The sequence below is a fragment of the Argiope bruennichi genome, chromosome 8 (genome assembly GCF_947563725.1).
Source record: "Argiope bruennichi chromosome 8, qqArgBrue1.1, whole genome shotgun sequence".
Taxonomy (NCBI): Eukaryota; Metazoa; Arthropoda; class Arachnida; order Araneae; family Araneidae; genus Argiope; species Argiope bruennichi.
In genome coordinates, this window is record NC_079158.1 from 30,363,704 (window position 1) to 30,384,462 (window position 20,759).

Here is a 20,759-nt window from a genome sequence, read left to right on the forward strand (position 1 = left end):
CAAAATCCAAATTTTGTTAACAATTATTTGCAAATAATTGTGGGATCTTTTGGAAATAAAGGAACTATTATTATCTTTCGAATTTTTTAAAATTTCGTACATATGACAACAATAAAACCATTTATTGTATTCGCTTAAAGGTTTTTGTAAAACTATGACATTTGATTCTGAAATGAACCATTTCTTAATCTTTAATTTACTAACCAGCGCAAAATTCAAAAACCTCTTTTGAACAATCAATTGACCTTTTCAATACATAATCAAATGAGAAATATTCATGATAAAACCAAATTTCTAGCCTTTTAATTTGAAATGCAAAGGTTAGGAACAAAGGATCATATTATTTATTTTCATTTACTGAAGATTCCTATTAGGCAGCAAAAAAATATATATAATGTGATTCTAAAAAAAGCGAACTAAGCATTTGGAATTGCTATCATTGTAAAGTAAATGAAAAGAAATGAAAAGAAAGCCGTAATTATTTTTAAAAAAATAAATAATAAAAAAAGGGAAAATAATTGACGAGGAATTCTTAAACAATCCGAACCAATTTCTATTGTGAAAGGATGTAACGGACCATTAAGCAAATATTTTAACCGTTTCTTACAAACGAAATAAATGCATTTCTTTAATTCAAAACCGCGTGAAATAGTACAGAATTTCGCAATCTGTACTTAAGTAACGCAATGCGCGGAAAGGCTTCTGCGCATCGCTTTTATGAACCCTCCCTGATCTATACCACCTTGGTCCCCATTTGTAATAATATTGTTTTCCCAAAGCTAGCCGGTGATACTTGGGTACGTTAGTCGTTAAATTGATATAACCATGCTCCCTTCGAGCACGTGCAAGAATTTTAAAATTTTATTTGGTGGATATTTTTCTGTATATAGTTTTGCAAATAATTATCGTTTTTGCTTTGTATTCGCCACTACAAAGTGTTTTCTTTTGGAATTGGAAAATAAAACTTGTAGACTATTAATAACATTGACTAACGTTAGTCCCTTAAATTTGTAGACTATTAATAACATTGACTGACGTTAGTCTCTTAAACTTGTAGACTATTAATAACATTGACTGACGTTAGTCTCTTAAATAGCCTAGATCATAGATCATGAAATCGCATTATTTAAGAACATATATTTAGTAATATATTTTTATGTTTAACTTATTTTATGTTACCCTCAATAATTGAGCCAGCGGCAGTGATCTCCCCAAAGTTTTTCATGTAGTCTTTAATATAAGGGGTATCTCAGAAAACCCCTTGCATGGCATTGGCGTTCAATAGTTACGAAATATTAGCCTTTGGCATTCATGTGGCCTTTTTATTTAATGCATCGTGATATCCTTGGCGAATTTTTTGGTAATTAATTCTTTGGCATGTGGTTAACATTATCCGAAAAATGAATTTGTGTTTTAAACATTATATTTGTGTTTTTTCCAGCCGATTGAAACAAAAATTTGGCATTAAACTACACGTGTAATGGTATACAAAATTTGATATATTTATGTCACTGCGTTTTTGAATTATCGCGTTTATATGTTTTTGAGGGTACAGACCGACAGACTGTCAATGCTATCTTGGGTTTAGCTGAAAATGTGGTGTCTACAATAGAGATGTTAAATCTATGTACCGAATTTTACTTATCCAGCTCTCTTCGTTTCGTAGTTATGTTAACTTATATTCAAACAACTGGATAGACATCCTCTGAATGGTTTTACACAAAATTTGATGGAAATCTACAAATTTTATGTAACGACCACATACCAAATTTCATACGTCAAGCTTAAAGCGTTTTTGAGTTATCTTTGCCACATAAAGACGAACAATTTTTTTACAAAAGTATTTTTCAAATTCAAGGTGTTCTAAAACGTGGAGATTCGTCGCAATCTCGAATTCGAATTTTTTGACGATTACTATATTTTCTCTATACTATGTATTCGAGAAAATAAAAATGGTAGAGGAATTTTACTTCTGATGCATTCATATCGTTTAAAAATGAAATGTATATAACTTATGAATTCAAAAATGTTTTGGGGAGAAAGGGTCAATAGAACAACCAAACGCAAATGAAAAAAAAAAAAATCCTGTCAATGGTTATGCAGATTAAATGATTGGTTTCTGCGTTCCATAAACAATCTTCACAAAATTCTGAATACTTAGATCCTGGGAGTTCACGGTTGTAAATTTTTTTTATGAATAACTTCAGTGCTTCCTTTTTTCTTTTTTTTTTCAACTAAAATATTCAAAGAGATAATAGTTTTTTCCATTTAAATGGGAAGAAAAGAATGCTGGGAACTCTGCGAATCAAATTTATTAAGGCAATTTCGTGAAATTATATGCATCAAAATGGCGTAACCAGAAAAAGGAAAAAGTTCTTATTTGGAAGATGCGGGAAAAAAGAATTTTTAACTATAACAATGAAATCATTTTACAACAGTTTTCTTTTTTCAAAAGATAAAAATAAAATTAAAAAATAATGTTTATTTAGCTACTAGATTTTGGAATTATATCAGCAAAAATAACTCTTCTACGAAAAAAAAAAAAAAAAAAAAAAAAAAAAAAAAAACTACAACTCCGGTTTGAGAATTCAGATAAATTCTATTTGTGAAATTTCCTTTTTAAACTGACTTATTTTTTAATTTTAAATGATCTAGCGAAATTTTGTAAAATTGTTTGCTTCAAAATAAAACAGACAATTAGAAAGTATTTCTATTTGACTGTTTGAGAAATCTGTCGGAAATAAATTATTCATTTCTTTTATGTAATTTGGCGAAAGTTCTAATTACAGTAATTGTTTAAAGGAATCCTTTTTTTCACAATTTTTTTAATGGAACTGCGAACATGGCATTAAACCGAAGGTACTCGGTTCATTAAGTTTTTTATTTTAGTCGATCTTTTATTAAATTCTTAATGATTTGCTCTGAGAAAATTATTCATTTTTCCAAACCGAAAGAAAAAAGGGAAGACAGCAATGAAATAAAGCAAAGAACAAAAAAAGAAAGAAAATATGTTTTTGTAGTAAAAATATGTTTTTGTAGTATGTTTTGTATAAAATAGTGTTTTGTAGTACATTACGGCATTATTTACAAATACAGTTTTAATAATTTATTAATATTATCTTAAGAAACATGGAAAATAGTTTTAGTTTTTTAATTTAAAAAATAACTTTCCACAAACTCTATAATTAGTGGCATGATGTTAAAATAAATCTGTAGGATTTGGCAAAAAGTATCAATTAATTTTAAAGGATTTAAGGTAAAATTGAACTTAAATTAGTTTACTTTTAAATTTTTTATTTATTTAGATTATTTATATATCACATTTTTATTTCTCCGTTAGTATTGTCACACAATTATAATTTTTTAAAGCCAAATTTGTTTTTCAAATTTATTAAATATTATTGATTTTCGGCGACTTGCTGTTTGCACTTTAAATTATTAGAATTAATTTAATCATGTTCCCCAGTTTTAATTAACTATATTTTTCACAACAAAGGAGGCTATTATTTTAAATTATACTCTTGCAATAAACACAGAGCATTCTGATTGGTTTTCTATACTGACAAAGGGGAAAAATTATTCGCAAAGAAAACTGGTGAAATCGCTCCTAATGTTAACGCGGGTGGCTTTATCCAAGTTTTATTTTGCGATATCTCTCGAAAATTAGGGCCGATGAGTTCATGGATGATGCATTTGAGGGTCATAGATTTCCATATGTAATTGGACCAGAGGTTGATTTGAGAGACTGATTCTTAGGTTTTCCTAATTATTTTAAATATATAAGTGATATAGATTCGAATAGAATGCTTGTTTTAAAATAATTGTAAAATCAAATAAATAAATTGTATAATTAAAGCGAAATGAAATGAAAAAAACATAAGTATAGAAAAAAAATCGCGATGATAAAAAATGAAAGCTAACGAATCCAGAAACGACAATAAAAAAAAATTAATGGAATTTTGACGATTTTTTACAAGGCCGTCCGTTGATTGTATGATAATATTTAAATGATGATACTTTCTAAATCCAAATTATTTTGAAAAAATTTGAAAAGAATTTCGAAAGAAAGTCTACATAAAATTTAGTTTTCTTCATACAGATATTACTATCAGAATCTGTTTCCTCTGGGTCCTTGCAATAGTATAATTTATATACCATTAAGCTATTAGAATTAAATTTTCTCAAAGAACTAATCTTTTCCGTTTCTAAAACTCTATTTACAATTGCGTGAATTATGGGAAGTATGTACCACCATAGTGTTAGTTATTGCATCTTTTATAGCATATAGATAATTCACTTATAACCATTGAAGATAAATGTCCGAGCTCAGACGCTTCAATAGAAACATGGAATTCATTTGACCATTGCTGTAGGATTACTTCATTTTGAAAGTGTTGTCTACAGTACAGACACATAAGCAATTTTTGCACATTAAAATTCCAAAATATTGCATGAATTTCGTTTTCATCAAAACGCGAATTCTACCATTGTGAATTTCACATTTGATGGTTGCAATATGGAAAGAACATGCGTCATCAGCTATTAAAAATCACATTCATGTTTGATATCATTAATGTTAAATTAATCAAAAATTCTGCAATTATTAAATATTAATCAAAAAATTCTGTAGATGATCTTTAGCGAGAAAAACTTCATTATTTCCAGACTCCTGTCGCACAGTTTGACTCTTATATGATGCCAATTTGATTCATAGATTTCAACGACTATTTATTAAACTGAGTACAGCAGGCTTTCTAAGAACGGTTTTTAATCCTCAGCTGGATAAAGACGTGTGAAGAAAAATATAATTTAATCTCAAGTGCAGTAATATTTCTGTATTGAATGCTTCTTTATTTTTATTTTGTGTGCTATTTCTCAGAAAACACTAAACTTCTTATTGCGATTTGCCATGGTTTTTTTTTTTTTTTTTAAAGAAAACATATTCGAATTTTTCTTCATTTGTTTAGAAATAGTTTTATAAACAGATATTTTTCCTACCGAAATTTAAGTTTGCATATGATAGCCTGAAATTTTCTTAAGTAAATTTTAATCTCTTTAATTCATTTATATAAGAAATACTATAAAAAAACTATCAGGAAGTTCTCGAAATTAATTCTCAAACAATGATCTTAAAATGCTTCTATGATTGGATAAAATATGTTTACAAGTGAAATGGAAATGAAAAGATGCATTTATTATATTTATTCTTAGAGAATGAAAAATATACGACAGATCTACAATGATATCGGAGTTCAACACAGTCATGGTTTTAATTTTTTCCCTTGCTTTAAATTATTAAACAACTTATGTTTACATTGAATTCTTTTCTAAAATAAATTTAATATTAGATAGTAGTAGCAGCATTACATATTTTTTTAGAAATAAATAATAAAAATGCTACTTTGAATAAATACTATAAAAATGCTACTTTGAATAAATACTATAAAATTGCTAATAAGATTTGTGTCTTTAACTGCATTTAATAATAAATTTACTCTAATTTCCTCATAAGTTGAAATTAAATTTTGCTGGCTTGTGCAATTAGGAGATTTTCTCACAATCAGATTATAGCTCCCATAAGATCAGTGAAAGAAATGTTTCCACTAATATCTTTAATATTTAGTACGAACAATTTATAATCTAAAGAATCCATCGTAAAAATAATATTAAAAAAGAAATTTTATAAACTTAAATTTTGGAAAAAATTACTATTGTTAAACAAAATAATAAAAAAACCTTTGGAATTTGAATATTTTTTAATTAAGGAATGTTTATCAATTCAGCTTCATCTAAAAAACAATCAATTTTCAAAAATAAGTAATATATTAACCCCATTGTTTAAAAATTAAAAAAAAAGCATCTGCTAAATTCTTATTTTGAAAATGTATATTAATATAGTGCAATAAAAAAAGAAAGAAAAAAATCTTAATTTTTATTTATTCACTTATGAATAATTTAACTTTATTTGAAATGGCAATCAGTTTTCAAAATTTGGCACTGTATTATAACAAACCGTTCCGCTAGACACAAACCAAACTTTGGCGAATATATCCCTATTTGGCGAGAAAATATACAGCAACCTCAAGAGTGGATCAAAATGAGTGCGGCGACGCGAAACTAGAAAGTAGGTAGATTAGCTGTAGTGTGTGTGTGTGAGTAATTCCGTCCATACAGTGTCGCTCGTATTGCCATAGGTTCGCGCGTGTGTTTGTGTTTTAGTTTTTAGACTGTCGGAACTTAAATACATATTGGAATGTTTTAAAAATCATGTGTAACCGATGGCTTCTGCCGACGAGGAATTTATAAAACAGCTCCGAGAAGTGTTCGACTTATGCGACGAGTTGAAATGCGGCATTATTTCTGTGAACCAATTACGGGACATAGTACGGAAACACTTCGGGGGCAGTGAGGAGGTAAGTTGTTTATTTTTTTAATATATAAAATTGTATAGTCGGAGATTAAAATTGATAAGCAATGAAGGAGTAAACCGCTGGTGAAAATGGATGTAATAAGCTACTTTTGTGGTGTTCTTAACTTTATATGTTGATGTCGCCATCCATGGATAACATACGGAATCAGCTGTCAGATTTATAAACAAATGATCCTCTTGTTGATTTGACATCTTCTAGTCGAAGCAGCGTTCATTAAAGTGAGCATTTCTTCGCGCTTTAATTTTTATAAAATTATCAGTTTTTGCATATCTAATAATGAAGCATATGTTCTTTTCTGAAAGCTCACTCGATTATTTTAATGTTAGTATTTTGCTTGAAAGTTTATAAAAACATGGTTCAACAGAATCAGACAGAAATCAAAAGTTTCTGCCAAATTAGAACATTTTCCATCTTTAATTTTTACAAACATAATAGTACATTGTAGCTGTTTGCATTAAACTGATTTATTAATTAATTCAAGTGGATTGTTTACTGATTCAAATTTAAGTAATTGATTATATATATTTCTCTACTGTCATATGATTATCAAAAATTCTACTCATTAAATTTTGTTATAACTATTCTTTCTTATTAACTTGAACTTAATATCTCCAAATATTATGAGCACTTAAGATTGTTCAAATGAACTCACAATATGTTTCACAATTTTATTTTGAAACATATTTTGATTCTTGAAATTTGTTAAAATTCTGTTAAAGTATTTGGAAAAGAATGTTATGTAAAGTATATATGTATACAAAAACCTTTTGTATATTCTTTTATTTATTTTAAATTACACACCTATACTAGGATTTCATTTTTTAAAAGAGTTCTATGTACCTTTTTTTCTAAAAAAAACTAGGATGGAAAAATATTATTTATTGTATATTAAATTTTAAAAGTATGTTATTCTATGAGGTATTCTTAAAACTGGTAAATTTACTGGCTAAGTGAAATATTTGCTCATTTAGTTTATTGGAAAGATATATATTTTACTATGCATTCTGTAAAAAGTTGAATGTTATGAAAAAGCATTCATTGATTATAAATAAAAATAATTTAAAAAAAAAAAAAAAAAAAGGGATTTTGAAATTTTGCATTTGTTCTCAGAAAGACAGAAACATGAACAAAAAGCAGATATTTATATGAGTCTCATAATTATTGAGGACAATTTATTTGATGTTTATATTGCTTTGAATCAATGAGATCACAGATAATATTTTTTAATAGTTGGTCTATGCATTTTAGATTTATATATATACAAAACTTCTCCCCCAAGGAAGTCTGAAAAAAGGAATATTTCTGCAATATTTTTATTTGATTTTAGCTTTTTATATGTGTTTTTTTTTTTTTAAATGTAAATGGGAATATACCTTATGTCAAAGATACTATTCTGATTGCATAATATTTTAGATTAACAAAATCCTCACTTAATCTTATAAATGTTTCAGCTTCCTAAATTTTTTATAAGTTATTTTAGTGATATTAATATTTAAAAAATATTCTTATCTTTTAATTTGGCCTTTTCTCCTTCTATTTGGTTCTTTTTTTTTAATCCATTTATTTTTCAAAGGAATTCTAAATTTTAAATATGATATTTAGGCTGAAACCTAATGCAATTAATTTTGTACAATAATCTGATTCTTTTCATATTATACTACAGATAACCTTATGTAAAAGGAATGAAAATGTTCCATTGAATTTTTCTTTTTAATTACATGTAGAAATGAAGGAATTTTTACAGGAGAAATGAATAAAATTAACATCCCTTCAGAATTGGTTAAATATCCAGATATTTTTTATAAGTCTAAAATTATTACATAGTTTTTGCTATAAAGCCTATTTTTTTACTAAGAAACTTTTCTTTTTTCTCATTAGAAAGAAAATAAAACAATGTTAGTACTGATATTTTACATTTTTACAAATGAAAAAAAAATTATAATATGAATGTTACCTTATCTTTGTGATGACTGTATCATCAACTATTATAGAAATAAAATTATCTACATTTAAGTACAATAGTGATTCTGATAATGAGGCAGTGGTAATTTGCTGATAAATATTTTTCTATCATTTTATCTGTAAAAACATATGCTGAAGCTAGATATTTTGCTTTTAAAACAATAATATTGTCATTATCAATATCAAATGATTTCTTTTGTATTTCATTTAATCTTCATCACAAATTGCTGTTTTTAAAATTTATCAGTCACTTTTTTTTATTTGCATTGCTGTAAAGGCATCATTATATACTCATCATCAACAGTTCTTAATCAGCCAAAAAAAAAAAAAAAAAAAAAGTATCGAGTACAAGCAGTCTGAAATTTAATTCATTCACTGAACTCTTCACTATTCCTTCTTTGACAAAAAAAAAAAAAAAAAAAAAAAAAATTATACATTTAAATTCAATCCATTTTTCAAATTGAATAGCAGAATATTGATCTTTCCTTTTCTCAAGCAAAATATTGTCATCTAGATTTCTTTGTTGTTGTTTTTAATAGAAACAAATGCATTTTGCTTGACTTTTAGTTATACTTCTAACTTTATAACAATGTATATGTTCTTTCCTAAATATGCATCATAATATATAAATGCAATATTTTAATTGTATTCTTATTACTTTTTTTAATGCAACTTAAATTAAAAAAATAAAATCTTATGTGTATTTTTTAAAATGAAATAAACAAGATCGCATTGTATTATTCTTCATAAAAAAAAAAAAAAAAAAAAAAAAAAAAAAATTGTTTTGTCAGTAAAAAGGTTTAATGAAATTTAAAACAGATGATTTCTTAATTTTTATTCAACTTTTAAAATCATTTATTTGTATAATTCTGCGCTATAGAAGCTTTTCATTTTTCGCCAACATTTACCGTATTGAACGAATCTTATTTCACAGCTGACTCTAAACAAACTTTGAAAACACAGCGTGCCGCCACAGAGATAAGGATAGTACCTGTTGTTATTTGTGTTATGGTTCGGCGTGACGCATAGTAGTACATGCCGATACCTTTATATTCTGGAATGCTGTTCTGCAAGTCGGGGAAAGTTGTCGGGGAATTTGTCTAGTACTGCTGTGGTTTGAACCCTGGAATACGCCAACTTCGAAGGGACTTATGTCCTTACTTCAATGTCAATTAGGAATTTTATTTTCCAATGCTGAATGGACTTTTGAAATACCTCGTTCATTTTACCATAATATAAATTTGAATATATGTATGTAATAATTTGTTAGAACTTTTAGCAGGTGACATTATAAAGCCACATCAATAATGAATCATATGCCAGAATTTTCAATACAGTTTAGCAATGTAATATCCTTGTCAATTTTACATTACTAGAGAAAAATGCAGATGGTGTTTTAATTTAAATTATTTGATGTAAATTTACTTAAAGCAGATTTTTTAAAATTCGTTTTTTTGTAATGAATGTTAGAATTTGCGACGCTTGCTCTTCTCAGAATCTTCGGTATTAATTAACAATAAATAAATTAAAAGCTCGAAATTAAAAAGAATGTTTAATTGACAATTTTTTTTTCCTTTCTTTTTTTTATAATGATAATTTAGGAAGCTTTCTGATGAAAAATCATGCATTTTACATTGTGAGTTTTATTTCACTCTGTTTAGTTGTGTTTGTTGGTATTGGCGATAAGCGAGGATCGAACTCGCAACCTTTCGGTTCGTAGCCGAGTAACAAGACCACTAGACAAAAGAAATTTCTCATGTCTCGTAGCTGTTATCTGGCTTATAAAGCGTCACCACATTACTCCCCCTTCAGTGCGTCGGAGGTGAGACGAACGATTTTTTGTCCTGTTTTTGCTGTTATTAGTGGTGATATATTGGCTGTAGCGTCTTATCCTTTTTTTTTTTTTTTTTTTGCTGATTATTTATTTATTGGCCGATTGTTTATCAGCTTCATTTTTTTTTTCATTTTTTTTTATTGGCTGATTATTTATCAGCTTTGATTTTATTTATTTCTGGTAGAGGGCGCTACAACAGTTGTATGAAGGGTTTTTTTTTTTTTTTTTTTTTTTTTTGCGTATCACGTCATCGGGTCACCAATGTTGGTATTGGCGATAAGCGAGGATCGAACTCGCAACCTTTCGGTTCGTAGCCGAGTAACAAGACCACTAGACAAAAGAAATTTCTCATGTCTCGTAGCTGTTATCTGGCTTATAAAGCGTCACCACATGTTTAACTATTTCTTTTTTAATTCAGTTTTTTTTTTTTTTTTTCTGTTAGAAACTCTTAAACGATAGGTTTGAGAAATTCGACGATTAATATTCTAATGAAAAGAATATTGTGAGTTATTATATTTTTGAAATGTGGATAAAACAAGCCAAGGAATTTGTAAAGAAAGTATCAAAAAAGCTATTTTATCAATTAAAATGTAGTCCAAATTAAATAGTTGTTGAATGTCAAATAATATAAAATTTGTTTCAAACTATATAACTTTTCGATTATTTTTTTATTTATTTTATTTTATTTTTGTTCAAAATTATTTTTGAATGTTAGTCTTAGAGTAAGAAGGAAAAAGATTTTTTTCCATCTTAAATTGTATGAATTGCTCATCTTGAAATTGCTATTAGAAATACAACGAATTTTTGTTTTTCCACAGTATTTATTTAATTTTTTAAAAAAATAATTTAGATATAGAAATGAGCTAATGTTTGAATCTTATTTACTTACCTCTGTAAGATTTATTTAACATTTTTTTGAAAATAAATTTTATTTCGGAATTAAACTTTGTTCTGTAAATACAAAAATAGATTTCAATTGAAACATACTGTCAAATCAAAACAAGCAGAACATTTATTCAGGTTAAAATAATTTTCTGTTCTATTAATTTATCTTTTATCGAAATTGGGATTAATAGTTTTCGTGCATTTGTTTAAAATTTATTTGTCAAATTGCTTTCTTTTCTGTACTTTCAAATAATTGAAATAACTGATTTTGGATTTCGCGTGTTCTTGATGTAGAGCTTTATTATGCATTGCATTACTAAAAATGGTCATTCGCGTTTCAATGCTCTACAAATTTTTTGTCCTTACGGCTGTAATGAAATGATAAAAGTTTCAGCCGATTATGTTTTGCCCCTCGGTTTTGAATATTTATTTTGCCAGTTTGCTTCGGAATCCGCCAGAAGGGAAATTTTTTATCTTTCGTAAGAAGCGAAGTAAAATTTTCCCTTATAAAAGGATATCGAACCTGAGGCTTGTCTGCACGATTACGAATCGGTCGATTAACTCAGCTGTTTAACTGTCACGCAGCGAGTGTTGACAATTTCTAACTTAAATAAAAACTTCTCAAAACTGAAAGGCTAAGCCTTCAAAACAGACGGTTACCATAGTCATGATTCATCTCCCGTTACTTCCTTATTTACTGTTGCATCTTTCCAGCCAATTATCGATTCTTTCTGGATTGGCAACTAATTCTGCGGTCGAATAAACATATATTATGTGGCTATTTATTAATTTGGATTTGATAAATTTCACATAAAACAAGGAAAAATTGGAATGAGATATCCACTTCAAAGTGTGAGGATATGGGGATTTTTTTTTTTTTTCTCTCCAGGTATTGATTGTTGAATTTAATAAAGAAAAGTATGGAACAATGCTCGATTTATATTTGATTATTAGCCGACTAAGAAATGTATTGCTCATTTACTGAGTTTATATGCTGAAATTCTAGAAAAGTTTTTAATGGAATAAAAAATATCAAATAGAAGCTGAAAATTATAGAATGAAATTGCTAAAATTACAAATGGCTGAAGATTACTAGAATTTTTTGAATTTGCTTAGATTTTGATACGTTTATTTAAAGAAAATGTTTCTTGTATTCCTTAGATATAGTAAAGTTCTAAAATTTAATTTTGCATGATTATTTAGATGTTTAAATGCTTAACATGGAATCAAAATTTTTTCACAACCATTCCTTTTTCACATAAATTATCTTTGGGTTTTCCACAACTCAAACTTTTTTTGCATCATTTCTTTTATCGAATTAAACAGGTTTGAATATGCATCTTGCTTATTGACCTGCAATCGTATCGTATAAAAGTTAATACGAGAAATTTAAAGGAAGAAAGTCGTTTAAACCTGTCATTACCTGCATCATTTTTTTTTTCCTTTTACTCTTTTTATTGTTATGTTAGTGTTTTGAAATTTGTACTCTTGTATGTTTTCGATGACAATAATCTGTTTAATTTTCTTTATCGGAATTTAATTGTCAACTAATGGGTAGATTTATGGTATTTTGTTCATATTCGTTGCATCTTCCTGTTATTGAAGTTGAGAATAAACATAATTGCAAGAATTCATAATATTTATAATTATAAATTTCTAATTAAAGACAGATTATTAAAAATAAGTAAAAAATTCCTTTTAATACGCAAATAAGAATACATTTTTAAAAACTGTTTCATTAAACTTCTTTCATGTTTAATTTTAATTTATAAAGATTCAAATTGTTCCATTTTAATTTGCTTGGTGCTATAGGTCAACTTATTTATTAACTGCTAAATGTTCTCCAAAAATAATGCTATCATTAATCTGTAGGGAAGTTTTTACTTTTTGGAATGGATTCTTTGATTTACTTCTTTTGGAATAAATAATACAATTTATTTAAAAAGTGGAATATCGATAAAGTATCCTTTCAGCTTCAATGAAAGAATAAGTTCGAATTCTTTTCTCTTATAGTTTTCAACATTCTAAAAGAATCAGAAACTCATTTATCACTCGACTGCATGGCAATTTTCTGCTATGTTCATTATATTTCAATTTATTGTTATGCGGATTTGGACGGGAAAATACTCCAGTATGTCATTAATCAAGATTTATGTATTCTATCATGACAGTAAAATCTCGCTGTTTTCCTCCCTTAGGGGCATGCCTTCAATATCTTATATGCACTACCATTTCTTATTGTAATTCAATTGCTCGTGATGATGAGGCCATGTCAAAAATCTTTTCTTAACAAAATTTCCCCGATTTAGAATTTTCGTTTTTAGATGTATGTTTGTCTTCCATATCTAGGTGCTTACACTTGAATATAACTGTTAGTCTGAAAGATTTTGCTATTGTTTTTAAAATCTTATTTTCTCTTATAAGAAAGATAGAAATTTATTATAATTTTTGGAAAATTCGATTTTGAGATTTTGATAATTTTTCATGTTATAGTTCTTTCGAAATCATTTTTGGCAATGAGTTCCTTGAATTGTGAACGGATTATTCAAAAGTAAAATAAACGAGAGAAAAAAAAAATGGTTTGCAGTACATTTTGCAGTGGCATCTGAGAAACACAACGAGCTCGATGGATGAAACTTTGCTTTTAGTTTTTACACTAGAGTTGTAGTTGTGTGTCATATTTTGGACAAATCAGGACAAATTTGGACATTTTTCGGCTGTCTTTATAGTTATTCGCGAATGCAGTAACTGAAAAAAAGAAGTTAAGAGCATGAAATTTAGCGCGTGATTTCTTTTTCTTTCTTTTCTTTCTTTTCTTTTTTTTTTTTTTTAATATCCATTCGGTGAAAGAGCAGTATATTTTAACTAGTATACTAGTTCCAAAAATGCATTTTACATTCTTTTCTTTTGTAAGACAAAATTAAGTACTAAACCTTTCATGTTGCTTAATTATACGAGAAAATCGAAAGCCCCCCTCCCTTCTTTCTAGTGTTATTATTTGATACTATGTTTATTTATCTCAAATAAAATTCCTTCACTATTTTTATCTGTTGGAGGTGTAATACTTGGAGTTTTGGTAAAAATGTTTTTTCTCTTTTGTAGTATTTTACTGAAATTGTCTAACAGTTTAGACTATAAAAACGTATAATTGCGCTTCCAGATTTTTTTAATAAGTGTTTTAATTGCCCCCCCCCTCAGCAATTACAACGTCTGGAAGATAAGAATTCTCGAATTAAAACCCACTACACATCATAAAAGTATACTAATTAAAAAATACTAATTATTAAAATGCACTTAACTTTTTTTTTTTTTTGCTTCTCAAAAATATTTTTTATTTATTTACATTTGCATTTCCATTTTCTTTTGAAATCAAATTTTGTGCGAACAAACTTCAAAATTTCAAAGTTGTAAAAACAGTTCAGTGTTTCATTTTGTTTCGTTTGTTTGAACATCTAGCTCTCCATACTTCTTTCATCTTTCTGTTTCTGTTTAAATGAATGAGGTTCTTTCTATCTGCTACTTTAACAAAAAGCTGAGGTTTAAAAATATTTTCTTCCTCTGCTACCATGAGTCAAATATATTTCGGTCTCTCGTGTCAAAGCCACATCCTACAGCTATTCATCACGTTGATTTCGTGTAGTATTCGATTATAGGCACAGGTTATTGATGATCTTGTTGTGTTCAACTTTCAGTGGTGGGAAAAAGCAAAAATACTTGCTGAAATGTTTTTTTTTTTTTTTTTTTTTTTTCTGGAATTAGTTACTTGCCTGAAATTTGAGTGTCTAGAGTTTTAGTGATGATTAGTTAAAATTTGGGATATTCTATTTGTTCAAAAAATAAAAAGATGTGAATGTAAAGTCACTGCCACGATAAGATCTCATTGCTGAGTTTTTTTAAAAGTATCTTTAATTAAATTACTATCTGATATTCACTGCATCGGGGAGATATTATTTTCATATCTTTTATTAATAAAAATTTAGTTAATTAATTATCACCAAATCTTCTTTAAAATCTTTCCAGTTCTTCGTATTTAGATAATTAGAGGCACTCTGAATGCGTAGATAAGCAGTCCTAAATTCGTCTTTTCTAGTCTAGTCTAGTGGGCTAATTGACCGATATCTTAGGGTCATCTGTAAATTCAAGAGGGGGTACTGATTCTGAAAAATTATTACTTTGGTTTTATTTTAATTTTGAACCGAGAAATTTATTTGCTTATAAAACATTACCATATTTTTTTAATTTTGATACATTATTGTAATTAGATTGTGGCAGGGAAAAAGATACACAATATTTAGGATCACCTGTAAGACAGTCTAAAAAAAAAATTTTGATCAGACCAAAATTAAAATTATATTAATTTGAAATATTAGGTATATTATTTTTTGTATTTAATAAATATATAAAATAGAACGGAGAAAATACTTTTTTTTATATATAATGTAGCGATCAAAACTAATTACGTATGAGATCAAGATTGGGAAAAACTGATTTGCGAAATAAGGCACTGATTTGCAAAGTTTTAATCCTTCAATAAAACGGAAAAAAGAAAAAAAATTATTAAATCTCAGGTATATTTTGGTAGCTTTCACATTTGTTAATTGCGATTCTAATAGGGCTTGAGATTACTCTAACCGAGGGCCCTCAAATTATCGGTATTGCTATCATATAGAAACATGGAAGGTTTAGCATCAGGATGGAATGATATTCTTATAAATTATTCTTTAATTTTATAAGGCGATTTTTCTTCTTTTATCATAATGAGGGGATCTTTCTTTGGAATCTTCACTCCCCTTGGTATATAAATGCTAATAATAGTTAACCATTCTATCACCGATGACGGGGTGTGCCTCCTTTTGAAAATTCTTTAGTTTAGGTACTCGCAACTAGATCTGTTTCGTGTAGTTTAGCAGTACCGTTCTATTATTTGCAGCTTCCATTCATTCATGTTTGTTTGTTTGGTCAAGTGCTAGGACCATATTTTCTTTTATGCTCATGATTTCTTCATGGAGTGGCATGGATTGAAAAGCTTCTGGTATGGTGGGTGGTTGTTTCTAAATTCCATGGTGGATAAATTATTGGTGTGAAATTACTATCTCCATACCGAGGACGGGACATTCCTTCTACAGGAGTCTTTACCGTGGCTGGTGATAGTTATTTGGACTCAAACTTAATTTCTACCCTATTGATGTCGCGACGATGATGGTAATTTATTTACCCCGGCATTCTGGCTTATGCAATTTAATACAATGTTCATTCGTATAATATTTAAGGTTCAGGTGTAATTTTAATAAGTGATAATACAAAAGCAAATTATTGATAACTGCGGTAAAATATAGAATAATTAGCAGCTTCTAAATATATCTTTCTTGAAATACAAATGGGCCGAATTCGTAGAGGGAAGCTATTTCCACGAAGTACATATTTAAATGAACACACCTGTGTGTGAGTAAATGTTTGCTAGGTAGTAGACATTGAGTGCTTTTCCGAGAGTTCTTCCGAGAACGGCCCATCATTCTCACCTTGATAGGCGAATATATGAAGTGTGTGTCCTTAACGAAGAATGACGGCCTTGTTTTTAATAAAGGGTTAACAAAACAATCGTGATTCAATTGTGCTTCAAATCTCTCGAGTTGGAGAAATTTTCACATCGCAGATTTCATGCATCTACATAATCTTAATTTTGTAATACCTCTTTCTGTTTGTGTGGCCATTCTCAGTTTTTCATTATTTTAGGGCCAATCGTGACTTCATTTTTGTAATTTAGCTTTTAAAAATTAATCTTTTATATAAAAAAATGTTAATCCCACCTTACAATTCTCCATTCCTTCCCCCCCCCCTTTTCTCTTTCTATTTCCGCCCCCTCCCCCCTCTTGTTCTCAAAAGGAACCTTACTGCTAACCCTGCCTGCATGCATGCACCTTTTGAAAGTCGTTAATTAAAGATCATGGGGATTCCTCCATTTCGATGTGATCTTACCAAACTAGAAATATTTTCAGCTTGTTCTTGTTGTTTTTTTCTCTCATTTTAATTCATATATGAATACTATGATATTTAAAAAAAAGTTTAACTGTTTCAAATATGTTTAAAGTTTCAAAAATAAGCATATCCATTTTAACAATGAACTCTCAACAGAAATCGGAGTTGTATTCATTCGAAATGCTAAATGTTTTTCCACTTCCCTTAAAACTTCTTCGTATTACTGTGTTTCTAAATTAAATATTCCATCAGAGTTGGAATTCACTTTGGTTGTTTCAAAAATAAAACTGCTTCAAATGCGTTTAAAGTTTAAAAAATAAACTTGTCTTTTTTTACAATGAACTCTCAACAGAAATCGGAGTTGTATTCATTCGAAATGATAAATGTTTTCCTTTTCTCTTAAAAATCCTTTTTTATTACAGTGTTTCTAAATTAGATATATTCATCAAAGCTAGTTAAATTTGGAATTTCACAGATAAATCCGAATTTGGTTCAAAATTACATATGCCCTTTTATAGTGAGTCAGCAAAGTCTTTATTTATACGTGCATTCAAAATCATATCTACGAATTCTATGAATTCTACATATAATATGATTTACATTGTATACAAGATCACATAAAATAAAGAAGCATGAGTGTTTAAAACTGCTAGAATTTCAATTCTATTTCATTTTGCCCACTGTGTTTAGAAAAATCAAAACGATTCTGATTTCTTTTTTTCTGCCGCTATCAAAATTCCTGAACGAATGAATCATTCCTTTTTACAAATCATTGCACCGTGTGTCTGCGCGAACAGGTGGGTTTTTATTCTGTAAAATCTCAATGAACTCGCGTTTCTCTAGAATTATTTCCGAAAAACATGAAAACTTCATGATTCATTGTACGAATTCTATTTATTTCCCATTATCATTTTATCGTACGTTGTTTATCGTACGAAATATTAAAGCTGAATCACATTTGATTCATGAAAACTGTAAGGAAAATGGAATTGTTATTCACAGAGCAATCGCCTTATTATTAGCACCTGAGATTAAATTTAACAACTCTCAGAATTTTTGGTGTGTTAAAATTTTCTTTGAAAAAACACTTTTAATAGACGTTTTAAAATTTTGTTTGTATTAATGGTGTCATTTAAAGTATTGCCAAATGGCAGGTATTCGTGTTAGATATGCAATCTCCAGTAACAAATTCAGTATTATTCGCAGATTTCGAAAAAATGAAGTTGTCTAATTGCGTGGAACTAATGAGTTGTTGCATGTGAGATTTTAATTATATTTCTTAATTTTTAAAAGCATGTCCTTTTATTCTTTGACAGGTAGCTACTTATTTTATATCTCCCAGTTAACATTATTCAAAATCTTGTATCGGCTTTTCAGCAACTTATTGATCACTCATGTTGGATTTGTTGTCAAAGTTTCCCCAAAAGGCAACCTAACGCCAAAAACTAGAGTTTACTTGGTTGATACGTAGTTATTTTTAACGTCGTTTTAGACGACTTGCTGGAAAAAATCGTCTCCCTTTTATTTTTCTCATATACGAAGTATAAAAGAAGTATTCTAATCATCAAAAGATTCATGGCTCGATATTTTGATGCATCTCCACGTTTCAGAACTGCTTGAGTCTGAAAAATACATTTTTCTATTATGTCTATTAGTAAACATGGGAATTCTTATCCATCTTTAAGCCAGATGGATAAAATTTAGAATATAGACATACGACCAAATTTGTTGATTTCTATCAAATTTTGAACGAAATCCATTCTCTGAAAGTCTGTATTTTGACTGTTTGAGTACAGGTGAACTAGATAACTACAAAACGCAAAGAGCTAGGTAAATAAAATTTAGTACATAGGTTTAGCATCTAAAATATATATTCTCATTAAATATTGAACTATATCTGTCAAACGGTTTACCATCTGTCAGTTCCTATTTTCACATGCATGTAAACGTAATTATTAATAAACGCAATGATTTAAATCAATGAAATTCGGTATGTTATCTTGTGACTGCAACTGTATCTTCTTGTGTTCCATGCCAAATTTTAGTATCAATCAAAAAGTATCGCCAAAGATCTATATTTCGTAATTATCGTTCATCAATGCCATGCAAGGTATTCGCGGCCTTCTCCAAGGTCCACAATTTTATGTGGGGGAAGGCAATAAAAACTTTATTGAAGTGTATGCGAGAAAATTTTGGGGAGACCACTTCCGCTGATTTTCTTTGTCATGAGTCATTGATTCAAGGACTTTGTCAAAGTTGTGACAAAGTGAAATAAGTCACAACAACTACATTAATATTTCTCTGAAGTGCATTTGCCGTATGATACGATAATAATAACAGAAAAATGAAGTTGTCGAAAATTCAAATAGACCTTATTTCAAAAAAAAAAAAAAAAAAAAAAAAATATCCATCTCGTTATTTAGGCAAGAGCATTTATTTTGACCTCATCAACAACAAACAAAATGGCTAAACGAAGGTAAAATGTTTTTGTTTGAAGAAAATTACTATGATAAAGAAAAAAACTCATTTTACAGAATGCGGAAGAGAACGGTTTTGAGTTGTTTATTAATCAAAGGAACATTGTGCCGCTTGAATTGCCTTTGATGTCATTTTGATTGCTCGTTGGAATATAATGCCAAAAAGAAAATGTCCGACAATAATGCTAAGTTGTGTTTGCATTTTAAATCGATAAAACTAATGCGAGAGCATTTAGTTTAATGTGAAAGTTGATCCAGATTTTTTTTAGATAAGAATTTTTAGAAACAAAAGAATTTTGTAAAACTTGGTTAATTCGATTTTTTTTCTGTGATCTATTGAATCATCGATTAACATAATGTTAAAATGCTTTTTATAAGTTGAATTTCCTTTGGTTAGTATGAAACCCGATTTAAAAATCTTAAAACGTTGTTTGCATTTTTTGAATTACTTTCATTAGATAAATTCGCTTCTGTATATATATAATTTTTAAGGCTAGTAATTATTCGTTATTTGACTGCTGCTCTAAAAAGAAATAATTTCCGCCTTTTTAAAAAAATTCTAAATAGAGTAGATGTGACGTATTATCTATTTTCAAGGTTTTTTTTTTTTTAATATACTATCGCTTATTTAAAATGATGAATACTATCGGTTAATAAAATTACTTATTTGTTGTAATTATGTTTAAAGTCACTCAATTTTTTGTTATAATAATAATTAATTTATTACTGTTTATTCATTGTATATTTATAAAAATTGTTAAATATTGAAAATAAATCGTTACCTGCATCTTTGGTTTGGGTTTGTCCCCATTGTACTCATATTTATGCCCAGTTTTTCTTGATTCGAATTCTCAGATTAATCCATTTTTACTATAGACTTGTTAGCTTTGAATTAACCAAATTTCATTGTCATTCCATGCATGCTTATTGAAGAGTTAAGGCTCGAAGCGAATCATTATTTCGGATTATTACAGTTATTTAAAAAAAAAAAAAAAAAACAACTTATTTTGCAATTTGGAGAAGTGCATCAAAATTACTGTCAAAGTCTTGTGTGTGGATGTTTTTCCCTAAACCTATCAAGAGATTAAGAATTGCGCAAAAGAAAGCTCCTGACACGAACCGAATCCTTTCAGCTGTCTGAAGACGTCACTTGTCACTTTCAGGTCTTCCTGGAGTGCTTCCAAGAAGATTCCT

The 20,759-nt window shown here is 28.3% G+C and overlaps 1 protein-coding gene across 2 annotated transcripts in view; it reads left to right on the forward strand.

Annotated features, from left to right (window-relative positions):
* The first annotated feature begins 6,116 nt into the window (after nt 1-6,116).
* Nucleotides 6,117-20,759, forward strand: part of LOC129981191 (rab11 family-interacting protein 4B-like) — a 142,301-nt gene continuing 127,658 nt past the window's right edge. For both annotated transcript variants that reach the window (XM_056091925.1, XM_056091926.1), the window contains exon 1: nt 6,117-6,413. In XM_056091925.1, coding sequence (XP_055947900.1) covers nt 6,279-6,413 — 135 coding nt within the window. In that variant the 5' untranslated portion in view covers nt 6,117-6,278. The remainder of the gene's footprint in view (nt 6,414-20,759) is intronic.